At 39.1% G+C, this 15,147-nt stretch overlaps 2 protein-coding genes across 2 annotated transcripts in view; one reads left to right on the top strand and one right to left on the bottom strand.

Annotated features, from left to right (window-relative positions):
- Positions 1-8,223, bottom strand: part of TTC23 (tetratricopeptide repeat domain 23) — a 109,216-nt gene extending 100,993 nt beyond the window's left edge. The window contains exon 1 of the mRNA XM_007470086.1: positions 7,975-8,223. The gene's annotated coding sequence lies outside the window, so the exon portion shown is untranslated. The remainder of the gene's footprint in view (positions 1-7,974) is intronic.
- A 2,142-nt stretch (positions 8,224-10,365) lies between these two features.
- Positions 10,366-15,147, top strand: part of LOC103082109 (leucine-rich repeat-containing protein 28) — a gene marked incomplete at its 3' end in the record, with an annotated part of 33,879 nt that continues 29,097 nt past the window's right edge. Inside the window, exons 1-2 of the mRNA XM_007470091.1 lie at positions 10,366-10,411; positions 13,934-14,162. Of these exons, the coding sequence (XP_007470153.1) occupies positions 13,977-14,162 (186 nt within the window). The remainder of the gene's footprint in view (positions 10,412-13,933; positions 14,163-15,147) is intronic.

Below are 15,147 nucleotides of genomic sequence, written 5' to 3'. Positions count from 1 at the left end.
TTTTGCAATAAAAAGGAATGAGGAGGGAACTGATCAAAGATGGTGGAGTAGGAGGACACAGAACTCACCTCCCCCCACAAATACATCAAAAATACATCTAAACGTGGACAATTCTCACTGAAAACTAACTGCAGACTGGCAAAAAGACTCCTGTACAACATGGCTGTAAGAAAGATCCACACGGAATCAGGCAAGAATAGAAGAGATGAGATCAGGTCAGTACCTGTGCCTCTGGGAGGAGATTCAGAGGAAAAGGGAGATTATACAAGTAGAGATCCTCCCTGGGGAGTGAGTGGTTTGAGCAACATATTGGGTGCCCCAGCCTTGGGGTCTGACACAGGGAAGACAAGTCCCCATGACTGGTTGGAATGCCAGTGGGACTAACGGGAAGGCTGTGGGAAGCCTGAATTCCACTCACGAGTATCATGTGCCCACTTGACTGCTCCCAAGGCAGGGCAGAGGGAGCAGACTGAGGGCTGTGCAAGTGACTGGTTGGTTTCCCAAGATTACTACAGTGTGCGCCACAGCCTAAGCTGAGTGAATATTGAAGTCCTGCTTGGGGGCTTAGCTGTGAGACACAGACTTGGCTCAGACCTGAAGCAGCATCTAGAGGGCAGGGGCAGCCACTGCTGGTGCTAAACGTAGCTCATCAGAAAAGCTGTGTCTCTGTCCGTGGCTGGACCACCACAGTTCACACCCCAACACATGCTGAGACCCCACGCAGGCCCTGCCTGCTCTGTGGTGCATCTATCTCCATACTAGGGCAGGGGTGGCTGAGGTTATGGGGAGAGCCCAGCTGTGAGAGACAAAGGAGTCTTGGGCCTGAGGTGGCATCTGAACAGGGCAGGGGCAGCCATTCCGGCTGCTTACACGGGCAACACATCAAAAGCAGTCCAGATCTCTGACCCCAGCTGGACTCACAGCCTGCACACTGACACATGTTGAGTGACCACACCAGCCCCTCTTGCTCAAGTACAGGTCCCGTCTGGGGCAGTGGTGCCAGTGCTGGGAGGGAGGAGAGCACACACTTGAAGGGAACTGAGGCAGCTTGGGCCCAAGCCTCAGGGTTTCTGCTTCAGGAATTGACACCCACTCCCAACCCCAATATGGTGGTAAAAGCCACTGAGCAGAGGGGAAGCCTCGGCTCACACCTGGCTCTGGCTCTAGCCCCTCCATCTCCAGCCTCACTTCTACCAAGGTGATAGCTGCCAGTTCACCTTGAGGAAAGACATGACTTGTGTTCACGCCATATCCCGCTCTCCCACCAAGGCCACTGGGGACATGCTGACTGTATAGGGATGCTTCCACATAAGGACACCCCTTCAAGACTGCAATAGGTTACTATTTCACCTAATTTCATAGAAATAGAGAAAGTTAAGCAAAATGAGAGGACACGGGAATTTGTCATAATTGAAAGAGCAAGAGAAAACCCTTGAAAAAACAACTAAAGAAACAGATATGGGGGACTTATCTGGTGTGCAGTGGTTAACAATCTGCCTGCAAATGCAGGGGACATGGGTTAGATCTCTGGTCCAGGAAGATCCCACATGCTGTGGAGCAACTAAGCCTGTGCGCCACAACTACTGAGCCTGGAGCCTGCAAGCCACAACTACTGAGCCTGTGCGTCACAACTACTGAAGCCTGTGTACCCTAGAGCCTGCGCACTGCAACTACTGAGCCCATGTGCTGCAACTACTGAAGCCCGCGTGCTCTAGGGCCCGCAGGCCGCAACTACTGAGCCCACATGCTGCAACTGTTGAAGCCTGCATGCCTAGAGCCTGTGCTCTGCAACAAGAGAAGCCACAACAATGCGAACACTGTGCACTGCAACTAAGAGTAGCCCCCACTTGCCACAACTAGAGAAAGCCTGCATGCAGCAACGAAGACCCAACACGGCCAAAAAAGAAAAAAGAAAGAAATAGATATAAACAATTCACCAGGTAAAGAATTCTTCACCAGGTAAAGAATTCTTCACCAGGTAAAGAATCCTTCAGCAGGTAAAGAATTCATTGGTAATAAGAATGCTAACTGAATAAAGAATAGATGAACACAGTGAGAATTTTAATACAAAACTAGAAAAATATAAAAAAGAACCTGTCAGAACTGAAGAGTACAATAACTGAAATGAAACACACACTAGAAGGAATTAATAGGAGACTAGGTGATACAGAAGAATGCATAAGTAGAAGATAGAACAATTTAAGATAGAATAATATAAATAGAATAGAATAATGTAAATCACCCAATCAAACAGCTAAAAGAAAAACAAATGCATAAAATGAGAACAGTTTAAGGGACCTTTGGGATAACATTAATGTTACCAATGTTTGCATTACAGGGTTCCCAGAAGGAGAAGAGAGAGTGAAGGGGGTTGAAAATTTATTTCATGAAATTATAGCCAAAAACTTTCCAAACCTGAAGAAGTAAACAGATATTCAAGTACAGGAAGCACAGAGGGTCCTGAACAAGATGAATCCAAACAGACCTATACCAAGACATATCATAATTAAAATGGCAAAATTTAAAGACAGAATTCTAAAGCAGCAGGAGAAAAACAAAGAGTCATATACAATGGAATCCCCATAAGACAAATTAGTTCATTTTTCTGAAGAAACTTTGCATGCCAGAAGGGAGTGGTGTGATATATGAGTGGTGTGACATACTCAAAGTGCTGAAAGGGAAAAATCTGCACCCTAGGATACTCTACCCAGCAAGATTATCATTTATAATGGAAGGAGAGATAAAGAACTTCTCAGACAAGCAAAAACTGAAAGAGTTTATCAATACTAAACCTACCCTAAAAGAAATGTTAAAAGGTCTTCTCTAAATGGAAAAGAAAAGGTTATAACAAGAAGTAAGAATCTATAGGAAAGGAAAAATACCACTAGTAAAGGCAAATGTATAGTAAAGACTGAGGATCAACCACTTAAATAAGGTAGTATGAAGATCAAGAGACAAAGAAATTGTAAAATCAACTATAATGACAATAATCAGTAAAGGGACAAAAATGAAGATGTAAAATATGACATCAAAACCCAAAATTTTGGGGTGGAGGGAGAGAAAAAACTGTAGATCTTGTAGAATGCATTTGAACTTAAAGGACTACCTTTTTAAAACAAGTAGATATAGTTATAGGTCAACATATATATAGGTAACCACAAATCAAAAACCTATAGTAGATACACAAAAACTAGAGAGAAAGGAATACAAGCCTACCAATAAAGAAAATCATCAAACCACAAGGGAAGAAACAAAAAAAGAAGAAATAAACAGAGAACTACAAACACAACTGGAAAACAATTAGTAAAGTGGAAATAAGTACATACCTATCAGTGATTACTTTAAATGTCAATGGACTAAATGCTCCAATCAAAAGACATGGAGTGGCTGATGATAATAAAGCAAGATCCATCTATATGCTGCTTATAAGAGACTCACTTCAGAGCTAAAGACACACATAGACTTAAAGAGAGCAAATGGAAAAAGATATTTCATGCAAATGGAAACAAGAACATTTCCTCACACCATACACAAAAATAAAGTGGATTAAAGACCTAAATATAAGACCTGAAATCATAAAACTCCTAAAAGAGAACATAGGCAGAACATTCTTTGACATAAATTGTAGCAATATTGTTTTTGGATCTGTCTCCTCAAGCAAAAGAAGTAAAAGCAAAAATAAACAAATGGGACCTAATTAAACTTAAAAGCTTTTGCACAGCAAAGACAACCATTGACAAAATGAAAGACAACCTATTGAATGGGAGAAAATATTTGCACATGCTATGATCAATAAGGGGTTACTATCCAAAATATATAACCAGTTCACATAACTCAATAACAAAAACGAACAACCCAACTAAAAAATGGGCAGAAGACCTGAATAGACATTTTTCCAAAGAAGACATACAGATGGCCAACAGGCACATGAAAAGATGCACATTACTAATCATCAGAAAAATGCATATCAAATACACATGAAATATCACCTCACACCTGTCAGAATGGCTATCATCAGAAAGACCACAAACAACAAATGTTGGCAGGGATGCAGAGAAAAAGGAATCCTTATACATTATTGGCGAGAATAAATTTGTGCAGCCACTATGAAAAGCAGTATGGAGGTTCCTCAAAAAACTAAAAATAGAACTACCATATGATCCAGCAATAATTCCACTCATATATCTGAAGAAAATAAAACAAAATATACATGCACCCAATGTTCATAGCAGCATTATTTACAACAGCCAAGATTTGGAAGCAACCATCAACAAATGAATGTATAAAGAATATGTGATACACACACACACACACACACACACACACACACACACACACAATGGATTATTACTCAGCCATAAAAAATAATAAAATTCTGCCATTTGCAGTAACATGGACGGACCTAGAGGGTATTATGCCTAGTGAAATAAGTCAGACAAAGACAAATACTGGTTATAACTTACATGTGGAACCTAAAAAAATAAAAGAATTGAATGAATATAACAAAATGGAATCAGACTCAGATATAGAGAACAAACTAATGGTTACCAGTGGGGAGAGGGAAGTGGGGAGGAGTGAGATAGGGGTATGGGGTTAAGAGATACAAACTACTATGTATCAAACAAATAAGCAACAAGGTTATATTGTACAGCACAGAGAAATATAGCCATTATTCTGTAATAACTTTAAATGGAGTATATAATCTGTAAAAATATTGAATCACTATGTTGTATACTTGAAACTAGTATAATATTCTAAATCAACTCTAATAAAAAAAACAAAAGGAATGAAGGACTGACACATACTACAACATGGATAAACCTCAATAACATTATGCTGAGTGAAAGAAGCCAGATGTGAAATACCACATATTGTATGATTCCATTTGCAATAATGTATTAAATGTCCAGAAAAGACAAACCTATAGAGACAGAAATTTTATTATTGATTGCCTGGGCTGGGGGTAGGAATGAGAAGTGCTTGCAAATGGGCATGAGGTATCTTTTTATAGTGATGGACATTTTCTAAAATTGGAATGTGGTGATAGTTACACAACTCTGTAAATTTTCTAAAAAAATCATTGAATTATATCCTTAAATTCAGTGAATTTTATAGTATGTAAATTATACCTTACTAAAGCTGTTAAAAAATAGCTATGAAACCACCATGCAGTTTTATATGTAATTCTGACTTTTGTACATCTTATCTTACAAGACTTTCATAAGATAGGGCAGCACTGATTCCTAAAGACAATATGGCAGAGGCTCCAAAAATCTTGAAAATCAGTCTTAACATTCTGGCTCTACGAATAGATGGTATTTTCCCCCAATAGTGTGATTTTCCCCCAAACGTATCATCTACCTGATAGATGAAACTCAGTTGATTAGGGCATTTTTTTCTTAAGAAAACTGAAATAAATGAAATGCCGATATCCTCAGGGGAAAAGCTGATAAGAGCTTAGGTAGTCAGGATCAGTTAGGCTATAATGAGGTAAGATACTAACTCCTACATGCTACAGACTCACTTGATTTAGTAGGGGTGGAGATGCAGGTGGGGAGTGGGAATGTCTGATCCACAGTCTTTCAGAGATCCAGGCTGACCAAGGTTTAACTGTACATCAATAGGAGTCATGGTAGACTAACAGAGATTGAAAAACTGTGTATGGGCTTTTCACTACCATTGCCCTTAAGTGACCTACCTCACTTCTGCTAATATTTCATTTGCTCCCTAACTCCAAAGAGGGCTAGATATCCAGGGGAGTAAATGGAATATTTGGCGAGCATTGCAATCTGCCACACTTGTTATCAGGGGACTTTGTCTCAGGATTCTTTTCCACAGCTAGAGATAACCTCCTTCTCCATCTATCCGATTAGGAACCACTGATCAAGAATTTAGAATAGTAAGACAGATAGCTAGTGGGAACCTGCTGTATAGCACAGGGAGCTCAGCTTGGTGCTCTGTGATGACCTAGATGGGTGGGATGCGGGGGTTGGGGGTGTGGGTGGGAGGTCCAAGAGGGAGAGGATATATGTATACATATAGCTGAGTCACCTCGTTGTACAGCAGAAACTAACACAACATTGTAAAGCATTTATACTCCAATTTAAAAAAAAGAATTTAAAATAGATGAACTTCAGGTTCTTTGAAGCAAATTTTGAAGCAGGAGACAAATATCCTGCTTGGTATCCCTGAAGCTTTTTTGGGAGGAGATGGTTCTTGATTCACCTTTTTTTGCCCAACACTGAGGATATCATCTGGTACATGGTAGCAGCTCACTGAGGTAGGGAACTGAGTTTTGTCTCAGAGAAACAGATCAGGTGAAAGCCTACAGTCTGAGTACAAATATCTCCCATCTTCCCATGGTGTTCTTCAGTCACAACTTTTTTTTTTTTTTGGTTGAAATTCCTTCAATTCAGTTAAATGGAAACAAGAAACCGTTAAATTCTGAGGGAAAAGGAGCAAGAACTGATGCAATGTAAACAATTACTTTTACTGTTTTATTACACCACAACTAACACCTCATCTAATAAAATTTATATTTGTAGTGTTTAACAAAAAATAAGCTCAATGCTTTAGAAGAATAGAAAGAAATGCATCAAGATTTATATTATTTAACCATGTGAAGGTATTTGGAGAAAATGTCTTACGAGGTTGTTACCAATCTGCACTCCATTATTTATAGCTTCTGGTCTCTGTTCTTGCAATGTCAGTTTTATCTTTTTCAAATATTACCTTTAAAACGCAAGACCAAACTCCTTAATTCTAGCAATTTTGACTTTTCGTGTAAGTTTTCATGCTTTTAAAAAATTTTTTTATTATACCAAGGTCCCCAAATGAAGCTTTTGCTGCGTCAGAGCTAATTATTCTCTATTCTTTAGGCTGCACATATTTGCTAACAACTCACCCACTACCCGGGATGCCGTTTCTTTCCTTTTCTATCTACTGAAAGTTTGCTCATTGCTGAAGCTCAAAATGTGTCTTAACCCTACTGTGAATCTCTCCCTGAATATTTCTGCTCACACTGATCTGAGAACCTGAAGCATCTAGGGTCTACAGCAGTCATCTATGCACCAAAAACTATCCAGAAGTCTTCATTTAAACTTTTTGAGTCTCTTTCTCCCAGCTAGAGTATGAGCTTCTTGAGAGACTGTATTTTATTACTTTATATCCCCATATATGGATTAACAGAGAACCCTCAAGAAATATTTATTGCATACCTACTCTGAGTTAGGCCTTGTAGAGGTATAGGTGTGCTACTAGGTATTATATTTACTAGTTGAATTAATGTTTGAAGAATCTTTAAGATGTTATATTTTGGAATTTTTTATTGGGCTGGATTTTAAAAAAATGTTGCTATTTCAAATATGTTTTAATATACATTATCCTCATTTATCAGTATTTCCTGAACTTTTATATTTTAGTTTTAGTGAAAATATCATTTTTGAAAGTATAAATGCTGGATTTCATTTTTGAGAATTTATCCTTACATTCATTACCTACTGATTCTGTTTCATATACCAATATTATGTTTTCTTTTGTTGTTAGCAGATCTGTCCCTGGATCTCCGAATCTACAAATATACACAAAACTTGGGTCCAAAGATGATGATAATTATCTCATATCTTTTAACAGCTGGATTGTCTATTATGCTAGGTAAGACAATATACATACAAAAATATTCATTTCCTCTGATAATTACAATAATATTACTGTGTTCCTCTAAATCCATATTAAAGCAACAAAAAACTACAGCTTCTTGGAGCATAAAATAATCTACTATTAATCTTACTACCTTTTTCCCTTTTTACCATTCAAAAATCCATTACTGATCTGCGAATAATGTTCTTTCTAAAAACACCCTCTGAAACTCTCTTCCTGCCACTCTTACATTATGCCTGCATTTTATCTGCTTTTCCTTTGACACTTACTCCTTTAAAACTAGCAAAAAAAAAATCAGAAAAGTTTAACTCTTACATCTCTCACTGTGTCGTAAAATCCTTTGTCAAATACCCGATGTGCTTGAGAGGTTGTCCGTTTCTTTTTCGATCGAATTACACAATTGTCTCGGCAGTCTGATTTATCAGTTTGGTCCACGCTGTATCAGTTTGGTGATTCTTTGTACAGATTGATAACCAGAAAAAGTCTAAAGTAGGGCAATTCCAGACTAAATTGGCGCAGCCTTTTCCCATAAAGCAACTTAGTATCTCACAAAATTCCAGGGAGAATGAATGATAGAGCATGCACCAATAGGGAGTGGAGAATAGTGTTTTATCTAAGTTTGCAACCCAATCCTTGGGAGCCAGAGGTGGGAATTTTAAAATGGGGTTGTCCTTTCCTTGGAATTTTCTTAAAGTGGTATCGCTGCCTGATGATGTTAAAGTTTGCCAAAGATTGTCCAATCGCTAGTTTGTATTAGAGGATCCCCCCCCCCTTTTCTTAAAGACCTTTTTGATGTGGACTTTTTTTCCTTTTTTAAAGTCTTTGTTGAATTTGTTATAATATTGCTTCTGTTTTATGTTTTGGTTTTTTGGCCAGGAGGACTGTGGTACCTTAGCTCCCCCACCAGGGATAGAACCCACACCCCCTGCATTGGAAAGGGAAGTCTTAGCCACTGGACCGCCAGGGAAGTCCCTCCACCTTGTTCTGAGGGAGGCAAAATGTGAAACTGACACTTGATAAATTTAGAGAACTTTTAAGAGTGGCCATAGGATAATATACTAATACGAAGAATCACATGGCTACTTTTGTGTCAGTTTCAGAGGGCAGAAGTTGTTTTAAGATGACTCATTTTTCATGATCAAATATCAGATGTCAAATTAATGTATTAAAATATTTCGTTTTTTAAGAAATGAAAACTAAGAGACTAACATTGATTACTTTTTAAAAACTGTTCTACCTATAGTTGTCTTTTTTTGTATGTGTGACTCTTCAATATTAGGAGCAAATATATATTATTTGGGTTGATCTTTAATAACCGAAAGATTTTTGATTTTACATAAATTGAAGATTTCCTCATTTTAAGTCTAGCAAAAAAGTTCTAAGTACTACAAATTCTTAAGTATTTGCAAACCTGTATAAAAGGTCTAAGAAGTACATGACATATACCATCCATATACTTCAGTAACTTCTGAAGACCTGGTTTACTAAATAGATAATTGGTAAGTATTTCATTATAACTCATACTTTGTTTTGAGATAGGTCTTATTTTTATTTAATATAACTCTGCTTTCTAGGTTATTTACCTCTAACAGTAATTAAATAAACCAACGTAAATCTATAAAGTCAGGATGTCTTGACAATGAACTGCTACATTATAATCAACATCAAGCTTGCCAAAGAACAATAAATAACAGTAGTTTCATGAGAGGAAATTTTTTAAAAACTTCATTTCAGAAGAAAAGTTGTCATGTTAACAAGCAAGGTACTTAAAAATTGTTTTTGCTGTTCCCTAACAATGCTTTTTTTTTTTCTTTTTACCATCATAAAGGTCTCTTCCTTTGCTGACTCCTGCTGACATAGGAAATTCCGTCTTGAAGAAATATTTATTGATGGCCTACTCAGTCATGCTAGGAACTGCCAGAATATTTAACTTACAAAGTTGTTATTGTCGTTTTAACGATTGTTTCTCACAGCAGACCTACGGTATTTCAAGAGCAGAGACTAGGTTACTGCCTCACTCCTGGAACGAACCTGCCAGCGCGCAGTGACTTCTTTTATACTGGGCTTAAGCTCACTACTTGATTACTAACCTTGGCCATATTACATAAACCTACCTGACCTAAATTTTTCATCCGTCAAACGAGTATAGTAAGAGTACCTGTGTCATAGGATTGTTGTGAGGGTTGAGATAACCTATGCACAGAGCTTAGAACGCTGCCTGGTATACAGTAAAGCGACTGGGCGTTATTACTGTTGTAATTTCTCAACGTATGCCTTGAGAGGACGAGTGCGTCAGTGAATGCATGAAGAAAGAACTGATCAGTTACTGACGGTCCCTGACGCTGCAGCCGGCTAAACTACCCCCTCAAAACTCTGAGCAAAAAGCTGATCTCAGCTTTTGACCCGGGCCGACAAACCCGGAAGCCGGAGCCGGAAGCAAAGACCGGGCCAGGGGCGGGGCCAAGTCGCGGAGAAGCCACATTGTTGGCCAATAGGCACATCGCTTGGAAAACAAGCCTCTCGTGCGATCTATCGTAAAAACCGCGAGAACGGCGGAGCCTTATCGCGAGGTTCCGTCTTCCTCTCCTCCTCTCTGTCTTCCCCCAACCCTCTGAAGTGAGGGTTCCGCCCCGTCCCGCCCCGCGTCGTACGCGCCCCGCCCCGTCCCCTCCCGGCGCCCCGCCCCGCCCGCCGAGTCCCGGCTTGCCGTCCAGCGACCCTGCGCCCGGGAGCGCTGGCTCCGCTGGTCGAGGTGAGTGTGGCACTTCGCCCTTTCGGGTGGCTCACGCAGCAAGGCCCTCTGGCCCGACCCCCGGCCCTGAGGCCGGGCCTGGCAGAAGCGTCCGGGCTGCAGCGAGTGGACCCCGGCCCGAGCGGGCCCGCCCGGGCCTCGGGTCGACACAACTGCCGGGCCCTCCTCGCCCTCGGTGGTCGTAGAATCCCGATACCGGGTCTGTGAAATCTCTGCCCCTGGGCTCACTGCTTCCAAACTCTACCAACCAGAGTGTTTCGTTAACTCGGGCAAAACGGCAGGTGTTTTGCCGAAGACTTCTGCCAGCCTTCTTTTCAGTACTGAGAAAATAACCTTTAATAAATGCTTTTAATGTGCGGGTTTTAATTCATTAATCTACAATATTAGGAAATTGGAGTGGGCATTCCACTGAATTAAGTACGGAAGTCAATCTAAGGGACTCCTTTCCCTTAAAACACACCTGTTTTAAAATGTGTGGAATTTTCTTAAGATGGAAAGGTTAGTTTGCTTTAAATAATAATAGAGTGGATTGGTGTTTACCTGTCAGAAAACTGTTATGCAGGTGCAGTTGTATACAGCTAATATTAAGTATACCATTTGCTTTTAATCGTAGATAAGAGGTAGTGAAGGGAATATGTGTAAGAAAATTATGCTGGTAAAGGCTGTGCATTGCCAGTGAATGCATACGGAAAACCATTACCATTATTTATTATTGAAAGCTTTCAGATTTCATTTGTGTAGATTTCATCTCCCAAACTGCCTTCCTAGCAAGATCAGCAGGATTAGAAGGAAAGCCGTCAGGTTACACTGTATTCTCTTATTGGATCTTCCCATCAGGGAGTGTGGGTTTTGCTTTGTAGTCTTAGATTTGTATAAGCTTTGCCTACCAGTTAAATAATAATAGGAAGAAGCACAGGTCCCACTGAAGTTCATGGAAGTCTGCCTTGTAGAGCAATGCACAGGCTTTGGAGTTGAACACCTGGGTTGGTATTCTGGCAAGTTACCCTCTGAGAAACTCAGTTTCCTCATCTATAAAATAGGCTAAATAATGTCTATTGCAGTGCAGAGTTTTAAGGATTGAGAGATCTTTATTGCACATAGCACGCACTCAGCATATAGTATCTGCAAGCTGACCTTAGATAAGAGGTGAAAAAAAATCTACCTTATAATATTACATGTCCTACTGTCAGTTGTTCATCAGCTGTTTGAGGGCCTACTTTGTGCTAGAGGCAGGTATACAAATGTAAAGACAACAGCAAGGTCTCTGCCCTCAGGAGCTTACGGTACAGTCTCTTGGCTAGATTGACGATAGATAGATACACCAATAAATATATAGATTACAAATTGTGAAGAGTCCTACAAAGAAAGAGTAAGAGAGAAGACTAGCTTGGGATGGGGAAGTGATTTTTACATTGAAACCTGAAGGGCGTTGGGACAGTGCTTTCAAAGGCTAAAGGAGAGCAGGAAGTGGTGTGAAGAACTTAGAACTTTCAAGCACTAGAAAAGCCCAGGAGTTTGGTGAGAAGCCAGGGAGGGTGCTGCCAGGCTGGAGAAGTGGGTGGGGCCAGATTGTGAAGAGCCCTCAATACTTGTTAAGTTTTATTTTTTCTTAATAAACTTTTGAAGGGTTTATTTAGAATGCATGTGACTAGGGAGCAAGTTTACCTGAGAAAGAGAGACAGACATAGTTGGATTTACTTTTTTAAAGGCTCCCAGCTAAGTGATTATTGCAAAGTGACTTGAGTGGACACAGGGAGACCAGTAATACATATGGCAAGGCAGGAGATGACAGTGGCTTTCCATTTGGGCAGATGTGGATAGATTTGAGGTGTATTTTGGAGATGGAAACCATACGCCTTGTGATAGATTGGAGGTGGTGGAGGAATCATTCATGACTTCCGGCTTTCCTGGTGGTTGGAAAGACTGGGGAGGATTTGGATTGGTGATGAATATCAAAAACTCTTTTTGAATGTGTTAAGTTTGAGATGCTTGTGAGACATCTAAAAGGCTTCTAGTTTACTATTTCAGTGAATAATTACCCAGAAAGCTTCCCTTTCTAAATACAATCAACGATGTTATTTCTAGCCTAGTTCCCCTTGCTTTACAGGGAGAGAACTAAGATGTGGAAAGATTGAGTATCTCGTTCAAATTCAAGTAATATGTCTCATAAAAATAAGTAAGTGAGTAGCTAGTATAAATATGGGAAGGTACTGGACTCTCATGTTGCATTAGGGATATAATTGAATACTCCATATTCTCTGATGTTTTATATAAAATAGCAAATACTTTCTTATTAGTTGGGAATTAAGAGTTTGGAAATAATAGAAAATAACCAAAAACTTAGAAAACTCTGCTTATTGAAAGCTTATGTTACTGCATTTTGTACTAACTTGGTATTAATTCCCTGTGAAAATAGTTTTTCTTAAGAAAAAACATTTTCTTTGAAAGGTACTTCTCTTTGGAGAGTTTGAGAAAGGGTGCCCAGGAAAACCAGAGTAGAACCTTTGAACAAAGCTCAACTTGTTTTTAGTGTTTTAGCATTTTCTTAGTATCCTGTGGGATCCTGTCAGTCTGTGTGTATAAAGACTTCAGGCTTTGAAATCTGCTGGACACCCTTCCCCAGTCCAAGAAAAAAAAAATCCTTGCTCCCTTATGAGCTGTTTGACAAATTATTGAATCTCTGAGTTTGTTTCTTCTTGTGGTAAGTGATGTGAAGTTTGTTTCTGCCCTGTAGCTAGTTGATAAGATGGGAAATGTTATTTCTCTTCCTATCCTTGTCAATTTGGAGCTAGAAAGGAATTTAATCTGTTCTGGGTTCTGGCCCTTACCAATAAATTGCTGTCAACATTTTATGTTAGGCAACTAAGGCCCAGAAAGATTGTAATAGAAAAGTACAGGATTCTTATTTCCTAGTGCAGTATTTCTTCTTTCATTGAAATAAGTAAAACTCTATGTTCACAGGCCTGTTTCTTTGCTACTTCTAATCATCTGCAAAGCTAAGAAGAAAGAAAGAAAAGAGAATAAAGAGATAAAAGAAAGAAAATATTAGAATATAGGACAATATTTAGGTAGTAAAAAGTGAAGAAAATGAAGTTGTAAGTGATCTAGTTATATATTATATACATTTAATTTTTTTAAAATGTTTTAAGCTAAAGACAAAATGAGGTAGTTCAAGAAGGAAATGGGTTTGCTGTATGTAACTTTTTAAGCTCTTTCTTTGGTTGCATGTTATGAAACTGGTCTCTGTTCTCTTAGGGATTCCTATCTCAAGTTCAAGAACTATTTTTTTCAAATAGGACTATTTCTGCTAAGTAGTAAATATTGCTTAAATAGTGAGAGTATTTTTATTAGTTATTCATTTTAATCTCCTAAATATGTGTGAAAATTTAGTTGTTATAAAAGAAAAATATAGGAATTGATGTATAACTTTTTAATGTCTGCAAATAGCTATATATGCTAACTGGTTTATTTGGCAACGTTTGTTAGCAGTATCATAATTTTCCATTTTTTTGTTCTCTTTAGAAATGGACCGGTTTTGACAAGATGTAGTGCTTCAGTGTGCCTGATGGGAATATGTTCAGTCATGGCATCTGAACTGTGTAAGACGATCTCTGTGGCAAGGCTGGAAAAGCACAAGAATTTGTTCTTAAATTATAGGAATCTGCAGCATTTCCCATTGGAGTTACTAAAAGATGAGGGACTACAGTACTTGGAGAGACTCTACATGAAAAGGAACTCCCTTACAACCTTGGTACAGTATTATGTTGCATTAAAAAAAAAAGTCATTTATAATGTGGTCCTGACCAAGATATATTTTATATATCTTAAGATATTCAGACCAAGATTTGTGTCCCTTCTTGTTGTATAAACAGGTAATAAAAGTACATGTACAGGGGCTTCTCATTACATTAGAATTCACTATCCAAGTTCTTGCGGTTATGAAGTTTCAAGAGTCGGATAGGAAAGCAAAATATTCACTAATATACCACTTATAAAATTAGTCCCACACACTACTACATATAAGATAGATAACCAGCAAGGACCTACTGTATAGCACAGGGAATTCTACTCAATATTCTGTGATAAGCTACCTAAGAAAAGAATCTGAAGAAGAATGAATACATGTATCAGTATATGTACAACTGAATCACTTTGCTATACACCTGAAACTAACACAACATTGTAAATCAACTATACTCCAATAAAATTTAAAAAAAAATTAGTCCCTATTCAGAAACCCCTCTTCATTTAGCCTGTGCATCTCTCTGGGCCTGTGCTTTCTTTGTGTGTTAAGATTCTTAGATGATTTATGGATGTTTCAGTACCCAACAGACCAGTTAAAAAGTGAAGAGAAAGACCAACAAGGATGACTTTGATTTAGACGTATTTAAAAAGGGAATGATTTGAAGAATAAAATATTAAGACAGGCATTAGGAGGCTTGATGTAGCCTTTGAGTGTTTTGAAAAAAACCCAAACCCAAAAAACCTTCTTTATGATTGCACTGTGAAAATCAGATGACTTTGAATTGGGCTGTCATCCAATTTGTTGGAAAAATTTTTGCCACAAAAGCCAACATTTGGGGCTTCCCGGGTGGCGCAGTGGTTGGGAGTCCGCCTGCCGATGCAGGGGACATGGGTTCGTGCCCCGGTCCGGGAGGATCCCACGTGCCGCGGGGCGGCTGGGCCCGTGGGCCATGGCCGCTGGGCCTGCGCGTCCGGAGCCTGTGCTCCGCGGC

The sequence above is a fragment of the Lipotes vexillifer genome, unplaced genomic scaffold (assembly GCF_000442215.2).
Source record: "Lipotes vexillifer unplaced genomic scaffold, Lipotes_vexillifer_v1.1 scaffold695, whole genome shotgun sequence".
Classification (NCBI taxonomy): Eukaryota; Metazoa; Chordata; class Mammalia; order Artiodactyla; family Lipotidae; genus Lipotes; species Lipotes vexillifer.
Note: the sequence above shows the minus strand (reverse complement) of the source record. Positions and strands in the feature narration are given on the sequence as shown.